Source organism: Apium graveolens, chromosome 11, assembly GCF_009905375.1.
Source record: "Apium graveolens cultivar Ventura chromosome 11, ASM990537v1, whole genome shotgun sequence".
Classification (NCBI taxonomy): domain Eukaryota; kingdom Viridiplantae; phylum Streptophyta; class Magnoliopsida; order Apiales; family Apiaceae; genus Apium; species Apium graveolens.
Genome location: NC_133657.1, coordinates 27653963 through 27670328, shown reverse-complemented (window position 1 = coordinate 27670328; position 16366 = coordinate 27653963). Strand labels below are relative to the sequence as shown.

The 16366-nt window shown below is 38.2% G+C and overlaps 2 protein-coding genes and 1 long non-coding RNA gene across 3 annotated transcripts; 1 reads left to right on the top strand and 2 right to left on the bottom strand.

The window, feature by feature from the left end:
• The first annotated feature begins 376 nt into the window (after positions 1–376).
• Positions 377–1471, top strand: LOC141697813 (uncharacterized). Its single transcript, XR_012564854.1, has 2 exons — positions 377–1206; positions 1319–1471. It is a non-coding gene; the product is annotated as an uncharacterized LOC141697813 (long non-coding RNA).
• A 208-nt stretch (positions 1472–1679) lies between these two features.
• Positions 1680–2504, bottom strand: LOC141697812 (AT-hook motif nuclear-localized protein 16-like). Its single transcript, XM_074502357.1, has one exon. The coding sequence runs from the start codon at positions 2502–2504 to the stop codon at positions 1764–1766; it is 741 nt and encodes a 246-aa protein (XP_074358458.1). The 3' UTR covers positions 1680–1763.
• Positions 2431–4647, bottom strand: LOC141697811 (pentatricopeptide repeat-containing protein At2g42920, chloroplastic). The gene is made up of 2 exons (XM_074502356.1): positions 3010–4647; positions 2431–2567 (listed from the first exon to the last, which is right to left on the bottom strand). Exons 1-2 carry the CDS (start codon positions 4599–4601, stop codon positions 2555–2557), a joined length of 1605 nt encoding a protein of 534 aa, XP_074358457.1. The 5' UTR covers positions 4602–4647; the 3' UTR covers positions 2431–2554.
• Positions 4648–16366: the final 11719 nt, after the last annotated feature.

Sequence of the window (16366 nt, the reverse complement as noted above, 5' to 3'; positions counted from 1 at the left end):
AACATAATTAATTATTTTGTATATTATTTATTTATAAAATACTTTTAGTTAAATAAAAATTAAAATTAAAACTAGTATTTTATTTTTTCGAGTTTTTAAGCGATTACTCTTTCTGAATGCTCCCCGGGTATTCTGACTACTCCTTACTTCATATCTTCACCGAGTTCCGATTTGTAGAACACTACTTATAAATAAGATATATAAGACACCACTAAAATATTGTGGTAGCACTTATTTATTTAACATGATCCAAATTTTAGCTTCGGACAAAATTTAACTATTCAAGCTCTTAATTTTTTTGTCGAAATTGAAAGTCTTAAATTGAAATGTAAGAAATGTTTACAAAATTTGCGCTCCAAAAATCCCCTAGTGCTAATGTTGTGCAAACGCAATCAACCTCCTTCCTGGAAACTGCAACATATTCCCGCACAAAATCTGACATTGTTGTGAACAAAGTATACAATTAGGACTGAAGTTCCAGGTCTCATATAGTCATATATCAAACCGTCTCAAGTGCTCAACCAGAAACCGGAACACCAGCTTTCAAGTTTCTGCTGTCTGGCATTAACTTAATTTACCTTAGAATAGTAAGATAGCTGATCTAAGCCTAACCGGTAACCATTCTCCTCCAGTCTTGACCATGTGAACAAAAAGAGTAGTGTTTGAAATGGTTTTATAGGAAGATAATACCAGATAAACTCTAGCAACTTTGCTGTCTTCAGCAAATATTATAAAAAATTCCTAAAACAGCCTATATATACCTACAATCCTACATTGTCTAGCTGCAAATACATCCTCAGCATTCTCACAAAGTCTTATAATATAGACATATAGCAAAGCTATCTATACTTGAGAAATGGCGAAATTTTCAAGAATTGCCTACTTCATGGTGGTGTTCGGGATGGTGGTAAATTTGATGGTGGAACGAGGGGAGGCCCTGAGCTGCGGAGACTTGGGTGCATCCATTTCACAGTGTAGCTCATACGCGACAGGTGCAGTGGGTAATCCATCTGATGGATGTTGCAACGCGGTCAAAGGAGTGTATGCATTGGCTAAAACCTCAGCAGATAGGAAAGTATTGTGCAACTGCCTTAAGCAATCTTCTTCTGCAGTCCCCAATATCCAGCTTTCCAATGTTGCTGCTATCCCTCAGAAATGCGGCGTTCCAGTCTCCTTCTCCCCTGATCCTAACTTTAACTGCAATTCGTAAGTTTATTCAATTTATAGATTTTGACATTGATGGCTACAAAGTCATTTAATAAAATTTATGCAAACCAGCTGTGTGTAATAATTGATCAATTTTTGTTTGATTTTGTAGTATAAACTGAAGTGGGGTTCAAATATACGATGGAGAAGCAGAAAGTGGATCAAGGGCGGTTCAACTATATATGTACTTCTTGAGTTCCTGTACCCTGTTAGTAATATAAATATGAAATAAATAAAAAGATCTCTCAGTACTTATACTTTGAAAGTGGAAAATGTCCTACATGCTCAGAAACATTGTCTTTCTGCAATATCTAGCAAGTAAAGGAATAAAATAAACTTATTTCCAACACTGTTCTAATAACATTAATTGAATAAATATCAATCGTCCCATCTAGAAACATAAACAGACCAAAAAAGGTCAGTGCAAGTATGAAGAAACCATTTTTAATTTAAAAACCAAAAATTTTACGAAATTAAATAAAGATAGCATGTTGAAGCTTTTAGTTGAATTAAACAAATATAAATAGAATTTAACTTCTGCGACAGTTAGAAACATTTTAAGTCTTGGAAAGTGTTTCACGGCCTGATGTCCATGTATATATCTCCGGAGGCACCGAACTACCATTACTTGGCAAATTCAGTGGCTTCCCATAAAATTCAGATATATCAAAGTGGTGATGCTGCTGCTGTGCCTGGCGGATATTCTGGTAATGGTGGTGATGATTTTGTGCTACTTCATGCTCTTCCAGGGGCAACCTTTCATAAGTGGCATTCATGAAAGTAGCAGCCATAATCACCACTGGACCAGATGCAATTAGTGCACCAACTACGCCACCACCCACCACTTGCCCCTGAGCACCGGCCAAGTATATACTGAGCCCTGGTGGGGCAGGTGGTGGCAAGATTGACCCTTGGAGTGACAGAATTTCAAACCGCCCGTGGAGGGTCAGAATGGCACCTGTTGAGCCCGGTTGGCGCAGTGAAACATCAGTTACAAAGCCTGTGGCACTGAGCACGGAAATTCCACGCTGTTTCCTCCTTGCAAAGGTCGTTAAGCTTTCAGTCACATCACATCCAGGGCTCACCTCCATGGCATGTGCTCGGAGCGCATTTGCACTGTCTCTGGTGAGGATTATGGGCGGCTTTGGCTTGTTTTTTGAGCCTGTAGGCCTGCCACGGGGTCTCCTCAGGGTATCACCTTCACTTCCAGGTCTGTGGTCTGTGCCCTTGTCAGGATCTTGGTTATTGTGGTTTATAGCATCTTTGCACACTGTGGTAAGATCTGCACTACCAGCCATCTCTATGCAGCGCCCTAATTTTCAGCAAGTCATTACTTTGTAAACTCTGTTTAAGTAGGGAAGCTGTAAATATAAATTTGTGTAAGATTAGGAGATGGTTAAGTAACATCTATTTTTACTACTATATTTTAACCAATTAAATTTTATCTGCCTAACTCTCAACAAACATATATTTCATGACAATTGTCTTTCCCAACAGATAAGAAAATTGTACCGGAAGCAAACATATATATATATGTTGCCAAACTCAAAAAATATATGTCAACCCACGAAAATTATCTTAGTTGCACAAAGTAGCTCAATTACATGGTTATAAGGAAAAAAAGTTAGCTCCAGTATATCATATTTAGCTTTTATCGGAAGTAGTTCATGTTTTCTAAATTTTGATATAATTCCTGAGCAGAAGAGGTATAACAGAGGAAGTATAGTCGCAAAAAATTCATGAATTTATTCTGTGGACAGCAAAATATTTTAACTTACAAACACAGTTTCTTGTAATGCTAACCTCAAATTATCTAACAAAGCGTAGATCTCTGTCACTTTAGGATGTAGTCTTCCACTAGCTATAAACTCATGAACTTCCCCATTCACTTCAATCATACTACATCCTGGCTGCTTTTCTATCTTCTTATTTTTCATCAAAATTCTTTCCTGCATTGCGTTCCTGAATCGACCAGTAGCTGCATACACATTAGACATAAGTATATGATTACTAGCATCATCTATATCAAATTCCTTGAGATGGTGTAAGGCCCATAGTGCCATTTCCATGTTTCCACACCTTCTGCAAGCAGATAGAAAAGATCCCCATATAATAGCATCTGGGTTCATAGGCATGCTTTCTATTAGTTCAACAGCTTCTCTTATATATTCAGCTCGGGCTAGTATGTCAACCATGCAACCGTAGTGTTTAATTGATGGCTCAATCTCATAAATTTCTGTCATTAATGAGAAATAATACTTAGCCTTATCAACCATACCCGAATGATTGCAGGCTGTAAGAACACCAATAAAACTAACATCATCTGGCTTAAGATCCGAAGACACGAGCCCAGAGAAAAGTTCAATAGCTTTCTCCTCGCATCCATTGACAGCCAAGCCAAAAATCATAGAGTTCCAACATGACAAGCTTTTAACAGGGCTTGCCTCAAAAACTTCTATCGCAATATCAATACTTCCACACTTGCAATACATATCTACTATTGCCGTAACAACAATCACGTTCAATTCAATATTATTCCTTTTGATGTAATCATGAACCCACTCACCCTGTATAAGAGATCCTAAACAAGAACAAGCATTCAACAAGCTCACTAATGTAAATTCACAAGGCCTAATCTTCTCCTCCTGCATTTTGCTGAATAAATTCAATGCTTCACTCCACATCCCATTCCGGACATAACCACTAATCATACTATTCCATGACACCGTATTTTTAAATGGCATTTTATCAAACAACCGCCTCGACTCATAAATCTCTCCACATTTTGCAAGCCCCATAATCATTGAATTCCAAGCAACTACCTCCAAATTCCCATCTTCACCAAACAATCTCCAAGTTTGCCCTAAAAACCCACAATTTACATACATATACAACAAACTATTCCGTATAAACGCATCGAATTCCAACCCTAACTTAACAATTCTTGCATGAAGTTGAGCACCCTCATGAGCTAACCCAAGCTGAGCATAAGCCTTAAACAATGAGGGATAAGTAAGTCTATCAGGCTCAACTGACGAAGTAACCAACATATCGATAAACAAAGAAATTGCAATTTGCGGAGTTGAGCATTGAGAAAAGCCTCTAATAATTGTGTTCCAAGAAAAAATATTTGGATGACGCATTTGATCAAACACCTGGTATGCATAATTGATGTCACCAACCGGAGATGTTGCGCAGAAGGACAGTACACGGCTAGCTGCAATGGTGTCCTTAACAAGGCCAGTTTTAATGAGTTGGGTATGAATCTTGCGAAGGTCTTTCATTGAGTTGCATTTTGTTTCTAACAATGTGAGATAAGGGTTGTCCGAAATGAACTTGTATAAATTGGAAGTTGATGGTACTGGCATTGATGAAGAACAAAAACAAGATGTCATCTTTACACGATGTACAGATATATTTGGTGCGTGTGTTGTATGTTAGTGTCCGTAAATTATATGGATAAGGCAAGTCATAGGTAACAGGTTAGTCTAGTTTTTAGTTAGGAGTGTAATTCCGAGTCTCGCGCCCGATTCAAATATTTCGGGTTCGAGTTCAATCGATTTTTTTGAACGTAATAACCTGCAAATCACATGAATCAAGTTTTACTTTAACTTGAACCTGGCCGAATTTTTAATTTCATTTGAAATTCGACTCGTAAAAAATTATGTAGACTCGAGTTTAGCTAAAATTAATTTCACTAAATATTAATTAAAACTCAAAATATGATCGGTTCGCTCGAGTTTGAGTCGATAATAAATAAATAATATTTAAAAAATATTAAATACTTATATAAAAATATATTTATAATAAAAATATTAAAAATAATAGAGGCTCGATAAGGCTTTCGATTTTACGAGCGGAGTAATTTGAAGCTCAACCTCGGTTGGATTAAAAATTCTAAAAGCTCGGCTCGATTATTTTCTAGTCGAATTCCATTTTTTTATGAAGTGAGTTCGAATAACTCACGAACAGTTTGACTTATTTACCCCCTAACTATGACGACTTATTTCATTGATCGTACTTAAAATTATTAATTTCTAATTTTTTACGATTTCTACTGTTCATTGCCGGTTTTTATTTCAAAACTATTTTCCGAATATTTTTCAAAAATTTGTTGGCATTTCAACTTTTAAATGCATATATATGATATCATACCTAAACTTTTGATAAAATATTTTTGGACCTGTCATTAAACACGATAAAATGGGTTTGAATCCAAATAATTGAACCGAAGCGTATCGAATCCAAATTCCTTAAATCGAGAGCTTATCTTAGTTCCGAATCATATAATCATAAAATCTGATTATTGTCAGAAACTAGCTTCAATTGATCTGGAAATTAATCCAATCGAAAATTTACCCGAAAATAATCTGAAATACTAGATCTGAATTTAACTTGAAACGGGACAAAACTGAATAATACATTATCTGAACTAAATATGACCCGAAGTAAGTAAAATTCATACCTAAATTCATTTCATCTTCTAAAGTACATTTATCAAAAATACTACATTTAATAAAAAGTTTAAGTTTCATAAATTGAAAAAATGAATAAGTTATAGTCAGAAAATATCCTAACAGAATTTAATCAGAACTGAATTTTGTTCGATTTTAATCCAAATTTCATCCGATTTTATTTCGAATTAAACCCTAACCAAATCACATCTAATCCAATCCGAATGATCTTCAAATATATGCTCCCTCCGTCCCACTCATTTCTTTACCGGGGTTTCTCATATTTGACACGTATTTTAGGACTACTATAGTGTAGTTACATAATTTATTTTTAAGATTTCTTTTTCTATAATAACTTAAACATCCTATTTTAATTCAGAAGAATTTTTTTTAAAAAAAATAGGGAAGCATATTTTAAAAGAGTTTTAAAATGGGGTGCTGAGTCTTCGTTCCCACTGATATAGATGGAAAGTAATCTGTAAAGACACAATTAATCCTGAATTAATTGTTTCCTAAAGCTGACTGGTCAAACCCGTGACGCCATGGCCCAAAGTAGGTCGTCACAGTCACGGTCACGGTCACGGTCACGACCTAATAATAGTCTTCATAGTCCGAGTAGATGTTAGGGCGAAAACATGCGCTAATAATACACGCAAGTATACGCGTTCGCAAGTAATATAGAATACTTTCTAGTTCGTTCCCACAGAGACTCAGACTAATTATTGTTCAATTAAACTCACTCACCAATGTATGATTACTTCTCAATATTAAGACACTAACACTTAGAATTGTTGACTAAATATTAACTATAATTAACTACTTAATTAACCACCTAATTAACACTTCGAATTAACAATAATTAAACACTCATGAGATCACAACTTCATTACTACTTCCTTCAATAGTTATTGTTATTACCCTTAGCATGCAACAGTGATGATATTAATCGAATAACACGAAACTGATAAAAGCCAACTTTCATTGTACTAATACCATTATACCAAACATCCACAATTAAGATAAAAGTTGAATAGACATCAATTATATTGAGTTCCTATATGTCTACAGAAATTGACAATATAATGATTTAAGCACAAGTTATTCCTTTTGATTACACAGGGCGAATAAAATGGTTAGAGTTACCCACTAATCATGCAACATCATACATGAACCTATGCTAGCATGGCAAGTTCTAAATCTCGAAATCCACCGTCACTTCACAAGAGATTAACACCCTATCTTATATGTTCGCGATGCACATAAGACGAATACGCACAACCAATACTAGATATCATACAATCATCACACACTAAGGTATTAAACAACTAACTAAAGAATACCATAGTAAATCCGTTACGACCCCATGATCACGATTAGCCCATGATAGCACTTATCGTCATCATGGGTTCATATGAAAACATGATAAATAAACACAAGAGAATAATAACTAAACTAATTATATTAAACCAGAGTACGTCACAAGAGTAAATAGGTTCAAAGCAAAGAAAACTAGCATCCAACGTTACAACGAAATAAAGAATCACAATAAAATATGCTTCCTCTTCGTTGCGGTGTGCTAAAACGGTCTTCTTCCTTGTCTCCTTCTCTCCTTGCTTAATACCACGATCCAACCTTGTGAAAACGTCTCTAAATCTACTTATATAATAGTCCCATAAAACTCAGATTACATAGAAGTTGGAAGCCAAACAGAAGTAGAAGTCTAAAACAAATTATTATTTTTCCCGACCCTGCGCGGCCGTTCAGCATAGCTGAGCGGGCGCTCAACTTTCTGTGCGGCCGCTCAGCATAGCTGAGCGGGCGCTCAGGACCCTACTGGAAAATTCCTGAGTTTGCTCCGTTTCCTCGCTGTAATCTGCCCCTTTCTTTCCTCTCGCAATGCTGAACACATGCCAAGACTTATTCTTGATGATTACTCCTCCGAAATGCAACTATTACCGTGAAATGCACAAACACTAGAAAAACGCATCAAATACACAAAATACTTAATTTCAAGACATCAATTTAAGCTATTTTAAGACGTTCTAAGTGGTATAAAATGTCACTTATCACACCCCCAAACTTAAATCGATGCTTGTCCTCAAGCGTCACAGACTCAAAAACACATCACAACATGCATGAATGCAATCTATATGAAATGCAGCGATCCCCCTTACTACGAACAAACCAACCAACTTACAACATCTCAACAAATGCAATTAAGCGACTAAAGATCAATCAAATCATGCCAACTAACATATAGCCAGAAACGTGGTGTGTGCAGATGCTTGACAGATATGCTTCGGAACTAAATCAATTATTATGACTCAACCATCATCAAGGCAATCACATGATTATACAAAGAATAAAAATTCTAGGCACAAAGTGACTTATAACACTACAAGAATTCTGGAGCTTATTACGGAATCATGCTTTTATTCATAGCAGCAATGCTTATTTGACCGTGTAATGAGTGAGGTCCACAAAAGACTTATATAATGGTATCCATGCAGCGAGCGTTAGGTTAGCGGATCCCAGACTCTAAAAGCCTTAGTTCACTAGGCACAAAGTCCACTAAGAACTTAATAACTCGAATACCAAAGAGCCCACTCGTGATCAATTATGCATAAACACATACTTCTTTTTTTTTTCTTTTTTTTCTTTTTTTTCTATTTTATTTCTTTTCTTTTTTTTTCAAAATTTCTGAGCAAGTGCGTTTCGCTCCATCTTGCTCAACCCTAGACTACTCGCAGAAACCTACGAGCCGGCTACTAGCCATTTGACGCCTAGCCACAATTAACAACAAATTCCATTTTTTACTCCATTTTTTCTTTTTCATGCCTTTATCACTAAGAACCTATTATCAAATTCTAAGCATAATAAATAGATTAAGCTCGAAAATAATCGGATCATAACAACAATATAGTCCTTACGCATTCTCTAAGAGTTAGTGAAAATACAAGTGCTTCTAGCATGCATATCAACCTACACGACTCAACATCACTTTAATGCCATCACTACACTCGCATCAATATCACAAATCAGTCGGTAAATCATCGCAAAAGGGATCATGGCATATGCATGAGCTACATGACCTGATAAACAAATAAAGCTATAAATAAATAAAAAAAACTATATGGCAAAAATTATGCAACTATATGAACTAACTATCATGAATATGCAGCTATATGACACACACACAAAATATTCCTTAACTACCACCCCCAAATTTAAAATCTTCACTGTCCCCAGTGAAGGTAGTAGAAAGGAACACAGGGTATACCTACTCGGAGTCATCATTATCATCACCCTCAGTGGGTGGAGTATCAGGCGGCGGATATACAGAGTCCTCAACAAAAACTGGCCACTAGATGTAAGCTCCAAAGCCCCGAAAAGCAGTCCCTAACGCAAGGGTGAGCTCCTAAGCAAACCTGCTCTGTGTCTCGTACATTGCATCCATCTGCCGTGACAGCCTCCTATACTGGGCATCAGCCATCCCAGCACCCTCCTGAGCTCTCGAAGAACCAGCCTCATCACGCCTAGGCCTAGCCATAGTAGCACCTCATGCTGAACGCCCTCCTGGAAGACGATAACCCAGCCCATGCTCCTCGGGCTCACCACCGGTCCACTCCTGTATCCCATTCAGCGTCCCAGAATCAATCGGAGCGGTCGGCAACTACAACTGCTCATGAGACGGCCAGTTCACTCCCACTGCTCGGCAAAGCTTCGTGACCGTGGATGCATATGGGATATTCATGTGCTTAGCTCCCCTCAAAAACTTCAGAATTCCTTGGTAGATAAACTCACCAAGGTCTACATAGTAGTCCTCATTCAAAATTCCCCACAACAACTGTGCTCTCTCAACTGTGACCTCATGTGCATGCGAAGAAGGCATAATATTAGCACAAATAAACGCATTCCATGCACGGGCATACCTGTTTATAGCGATCGCCGAAAAGTGACGATACTCATTAGTTCCTGTCTTGAAGGTCCAAACTGTGCCCGGCCTACAGAGAGTAGCACAAATCAAATCCAAGTCAAAATCCTCAGCAGTCTTCTCATTCAAGTTCTCCTCCTCGGGCTTCCTCTCTCGCTGTCCAATCACACGGCGAATCGCCGCTGGGTGATAATCAACCGTCAGCCCTCGGACCACAAAATACCCATTCTTCTCGGCCTTCGCGTTTGCATAGAACTCGCGAACCACGCTCATCGGTACTGCTTCAGGCGACTCACAGAAAGCTATACACCCCTTCTTTGCAATCATAGGTAGCAACTCACCATCCCTCCCTGATGGTAAAAAACCCCTCTCCTTCAGAATCGGCTTCCCCAAAAGCCTAGTGTACTCCTCCTCTGCAGCTTTTTCATTCAACCGAGGCCTCGCAGCAGTACCCCTCGATGAATCAGCAGTAGGGACTGTGCTGCTGCTATCAATAGTCCTTGCTCTCTTGGGTGCCATTGAATCTGAATAAAAGTGCTTAAGAATAGTGTTTTTGTGTTTGGGAGAGAGTTTGCGTGTAGAAAGTGTGTGGGAGATGTATGGGATAGGTGTATGTATATATAGGGTATGGATTAGGTTAAAATTAGATTAGGAGTGGGTTTGAGGGATAAAATCATGGGGTAATGGGAAAAGAAATCGTGGGTAATGGGACTGTAATTTATATTTTTGATTTTCTGAATTTTTTGGATTTTTTATGAAATAAAAAAAATTTCTGGCAGCCGACCCCTGAGCGGTTGCTCAGCTAGCTGAGCGGTCACTCAGCAGAGCTGAGCAGGCGCTCAGGGGGTCTCTGGAAAAAAAATTTCCGAGCCCGGTTTTTCTGATTTTTTTGTGGTTTTGGATAGGTTATTAACTTCTAAGGGTTCCTGTAACAACAAATCATGGGTTGCCTCCCACGCAGCGCTTCTTTTTCGTCATTAGCTTGACGTTGCGTACCTTCCTCAAGTTGACAATAAAACGACACTAACCACTTCTCGGTTTGTCGTGTCCCCAGAGTAGTGCTTCAAACGCTGACCATTAACCTTGAATGCTTGGTCCAGATCATTCTCAAAAATCTCCACTGCTCCATATGGAAACACAGTTTTGACAATAAAAGGTCCAGACCACCTTGATTTCAACTTCCCAGGAAAAAGTTGGAGACGAGAGTTGAATAAGAGAACTTGTTGCCCCGGCATGAATAACTTAGGATGTAGTTTCCTATCATGCCACCTCTTCACCTTTTCCTTGTACATTTTATTATTCTCGTACGCTTGGAGTCGAAATTCATCAAGTTCATTAAGCTGAAGCATTCTCCTCTTACCAGCTGCATCTAAATCCAGGTTCAACTTTTTCAACGCCCAATAGGCCTTATGCTCAAGCTCCGCACGTAAATGACATCCCTTACCATACACCAGTTGAAACGGGGAAATACCAAGTGGAGTTTTGTATGTTGTTCTGTAAGCCCAAACAGCTTCATCGAGCTTTAAAGACCAATCCTTCCTTGATGGACAAACAACCTTCTCTAGAATGCGCTTGATCTCTCTATTAGAAACTTCCGCTTGACCATTTGTTTGCGGATGATAGGCAGTAGCAACTCGATGATTCACATTATAACGCTGCATCATAGAAGTGAACTTACGGTTGCAGAAATGCGACCCTTCATCACTTATGATTACCCGAGGCGTTCCAAACCTTGTGAAAATCTACTTATGAAGAAAATTCAACACTGCCTTTGCATCATTTGTCGGTTGAGCTTTGACTTCTACCCATTTTGAGACATAATCGACTGCCAGCAAGATGTACTGATTATTGAAGGACGAGACAAAAGGCCCCATGAAATCGATTCCCCAAACATCAAAGACCTCGACTTCAAGCATCACATTTAACGACATCTCATCCTTTCTCGTCAAATTTCCCACTCTTTGGCAACGATCATATCTTAAAAAAAACTGATGAGCATCCTTAAACAAAGTAGGCCAGAAAAAACCTGCTTGCAGAATACGAGCTGCCGTCTTCTCACCACCATAATGCCCACCATAAACTGTGGAGTGGCAGTCTCGTAATATCCCCTCCGTCTCACAGAACGGGATACATCTCCTGATGATCTGGTCAGCTCCCTGTCTAAACAAATATGGTTCATCCCACATATACCACTTCACCTCATGCAGAAACTTCTTATTTTGAGCTGAGGTCAAATTAGGAGGCATTATATTGCTGACAAGATAGTTTACAATATCTGCAAACCATGGCTCTTCCTCCTGAACTGCGAACAACTACTCATCCGGAAAAGATTCGTTGATCAATGTCTTATCCTGTGAAGTAGACTCGGGATTCTTCAATCTAGAGAGATGGTCATCTACTTGATTCTCAGTACCTTTTCGATCCTTGATCTCTAACTCAAATTCCTGAAGTAAGAGCACCCAACGAATGAGTCTCGGCTTCGAATCCTTCTTGGAAACCAAATAGCGAATGACCGCATGATCAGTGAATACTGTCACTTTTGTCCCAAGCAGATAGGATCGAAATTTCTCGAAACCAAAGACTATAGCCAAGAGCTCCTTCTCAGTAGTGGTGTAGTTCATTTGGGCCCCATTTAAGGTCTTACTAGCATAGTAGACCACATGAAAGAGATTATTCTTGCGCTGTCCAAGAACTGCACCTACCGCATAATCACTCGCATCACATATCATCTCAAACGGCTCTGTCCAATCCGGTGCTGTAATAACTGGTGCAGTGATTAAACTCTTCTTGAGAGTCTCGAATGCCGATAAACATTCATCATCAAATTTGAAAGGCACATCTTTCTCAAGCAAGTTGCACAACGGCTTAGATATCTTTGAAAAGTCCTTGATGAACCGCCGATAAAAACCCGCATGACCAAGAAAACTACGGATTCCTTTCACAGAAATAGGTGGTGGAAGATTTTCAATAACTCCCACCTTGGCTTTATCCACCTCAAGACCCTTGCTAGAGACCTTATGCCCAAGAATAATGCCTTCACGCACCATAAAATGACATTTCTCCCAATTGAGCACCAAATTAGTTTCCACACACCTTTTGAGCACGACACGAAGATTATTCAAACATTCATCATACGAATTTCCAAAGACGGAGAAGTCGTCCATGAACACCTCAACGTTATTCCCAATCATGTCAGAGAATATATCCATCATACATCTCTGAAAAGTGGCCGGTGCGCCACATAACCCAAACGAAACTCTGCGAAAAGCAAACGTGCCAAATGGATATGTGAAGGTAGTCTTTTCCTGATCCTCTGGTGCAATACAAATCTGATTATACCCTGAGTAGCCATCTAGAAGACAATAATACTCATGACCAGCCAACCTGTCAAGCATCTGATCAATAAATGGAAGAGGGAAGTGATCATTCCTCGTGGCCTTGTTCAACTTTCGGTAGTCCATGCATACTCTTCATCCTGTAACTGTTCGAGTGGGAATGAGCTCATTCTTCTCATTTGCTACCACAGTGATACCTCCTTTCTTAGGCACACATTATACGGGGCTCATCCAAGAACTGTCAGAAATAGGATAAATGATGCCTGCATCCAGCCATTTCAGAATTTCTTTCTTCACCACCTCCTTCATAATAGGATTAAGTCTGCGCTGCTGCTCAACAGTTGGCTTACTACCCTCCTCTAGCAGAATCTTATGCATACAATATGAAGGGCTGATCCCTTTGATGTCTGCTATGGTCCATCCAATAGCTGATTTGAATTCTCTCAAAATCCTTAAGAGCTTGTCTTCCTCACTACCTGAAAGGTCAGATGCAATAATAACAGGTAAAGTAGATGCATCACCTAAAAAAACATACCTCTAGTGTTCAGGTAATGGCTTGAGCTTCAAGGTAGGTGCTTCCTCAATTGATGGTTTGAGCTTTCCTTCAGCATTCTTGAGGTCAGAAGTACCAAGAGATTCAAATGGCATGTCCAGCTTTCGCCTCCAGGGAGAAGCATTAAGATATTGTAATTGCTTGTTGCCATCTTCATCATTATTGTCAAAATCCCTCACTAAGGCCTTTTCTAATGCATCAGACATTAGCATATGATCGAGTTCTGAAGTAACCGCAGAATCAATCACATCCACTTTTAAGCACTCCTCATCTTTTGTAGGGAATTTCATTGCTTTGAATACATTGAAGGTCACATCCTGATCCTGCACCCGCATAGTAAGTTCACCTTTCTACACATCTATCAAGGTACGACCAGTAGCCAAGAAAGGTCTTCCCAAGATTATGGGAATCTTCTTATCTTCCTCGAAATCCAGAATAACAAAGTCTGCAGGAAAGAAGATCTTATCCACCTTGACTAGCACATCCTCCACTATGCCCCTTGGGTAAGTAATAGAACGATCAGCCAATTGTAGAGACATGTAGGTGGGTTTTGGATCAGGCAAATCCAACTTTTTAAAGATCGACAACGGCATCAGATTGATGCTTGCTCCCAAATCACAAAGGCACTTGTCAAACGACAACTTGCCAATGGTGCAAGAAATGGTGAAGCTACCTGGATCTTTAAGCTTTGGAGGTAACTTTTGCTGCAGAACAGCGCTGCATTCTTCCGTTAGAGCAACGGTCTCAAGGTCATCCAGTTTTACCTTCCTTGAAAGAATACTCTTCATAAACTTCGCATAACTAGGCATTTGCTCCAGAGCCTCAGCGAAAGGTATATTGATGTGAAGTTTCTTGAACACCTCCAGAAAGTTACCGAACTGCTTATCCAGCTTTTGTAACACCCCCAGATCCGGGGTCGGGGATCCGGGTCGTCACGGTCTTTCTTTCCACAATATCACTTCACTTAATTAATAATAATAACCTTATGTTGTGACCCCACACTAACACACACCACAACCCATTATAGTCTCAGAGATGAAATTGAAATAAGTACAAGTCTTTGAATCCACAATTTAAAATTATTACAACCCAAAATGATTACTTGATAAATTTACAGTTAATTGCCATTATCTGCCACAAGTTATAATTATACATAATTGATTCTCAAAAATAGAATGCCTGATCTACCAATAGATCTACCTCTGCAGCTATAGCAGCCACAACATCATCGGGAAGACGCGGGACGCTTCCCACGCGCTTGCGCTGGGTCTGCTGGAGTCTGGCCATCTTTCCTAACTGTTGTTGTGTGATGAAGAAATAAAGCAAGAGTGAGCCTTACAGCTCGCAAGATAATATATAGTGATAACAATAATATAAGTATCTAAATGGATACTTACTAGAATCTTTTATCGTGTGTAAGATAATTACTAGTATATACTTACTAGTATATGAGCCTTCTCATAGTACTCATAAAAATCTTGGTCAAAAGAAATGAACCAAGTTTGATATCTTAATGCGATGAAGTCGCAAAATATTCAGTATATATACATATATACTTTTCAAAATATTGGAAGTCCTCTTCCATGCATAATATACACAAAATCCCAGTGTATAACTGTATAAAAATATCGTTGCAAGGTGATCTCATATATCTAACCTTGTCTCAACGTTTTTCTGAAAATCTTTGTCATTCATAAGACAATTATTAATTAGATATAAGTTTAAAAGATGAGGTTACCAAATACCCCAATATACTTATATCTTTCCCAATACTACTTGAACTACCACCATTCAAGTTATAATCAGTTTCAAAAGTTCATCCCACTGATGAGACCACAAGATAAGACTTGAATAGATTCAATCTTTGAAATATTATTGAATGAAAAAGTTATGAGATACTTTATTTAGTCCCGATATATATATATCCACATATATATATCCCTTTAAACATTTCCTGGAATCTCTGTTATGCAAAGTATGAACAGAGTTTGAAACATCCAATGAATTTTGGAAAGGAAAAGAATTTTGGCATAAACCCGATATCTCGCTGATCAGGCAAAGATACCAATAAGTAACCTTTTCTATTGTAGATGGATGAATTCCTCACCGGTCATCACCCTGGCCGCATTAGGACCTCGCGCTCGACCGTACCCCGGTCCCTCACGCGTTGATGGACTGCCACCCAGCCACTTACACAATAATAGATCGTACCCCGGCCTGTCGCTTATGCCGACTCAATGAGATGGGCTTACTTCCCGAACGTTGGGCAAGTAATCAATTCATTTACCAAATCTGCAACCTCGTTGCGAATATAAAATACACCACAGAGCCGGATTCCCCAGGTTTTGAGCGAGTATTTAAATCCCCTTTAAAAGGAAGATCTTAAATATAAAAATGAGTTTTCGGATCCGCTCTGACTTTTAAAAATCATTTTGAAGACTCGAAAACACTTTAAAGAGTGTTTGGAGTAAAGCTGATTTAATGAAGTAAATCAGTCCCCAAAATATTAGAAAATATCTGAATATTATTAATTAAATAATATTCCCATAAAGAATAATCTTTATAAAAAAATAATTGAAGTAGAAGTATTAAAATTTATACTTGAAACGAGTATTAAATAACCAAAGATATACTTATATGAAAGTATTATCTTTATTTGAATAATCGAAAATAAGTTTGATTATTTACACCTTATTCTTTAATAAAATAAAGAATATATCTCAGCAAATAATCGGAGTCATAGATCCTCAAATGAATATTCAAATAATATTCAATAAATAAAATAAGCTGAGTCATAATACCTCGAATGAATATTATAAATAATATTCATTAAATAAAATAAAGGAGTCATACATCCTCAAATGAATATTCAAATAATATTCAA

Excerpts from the sequence above, each read along its gene's own strand:
- LOC141697812 (XM_074502357.1), bottom strand. The coding sequence starts at position 2,504 with ATGGCTGGTAGTGCAGATCTTACCACAGTGTGCAAAGATGCTATAAAC.
- LOC141697811 (XM_074502356.1), bottom strand. The coding sequence starts at position 4,601 with ATGACATCTTGTTTTTGTTCTTCATCAATGCCAGTACCATCAACTTCC.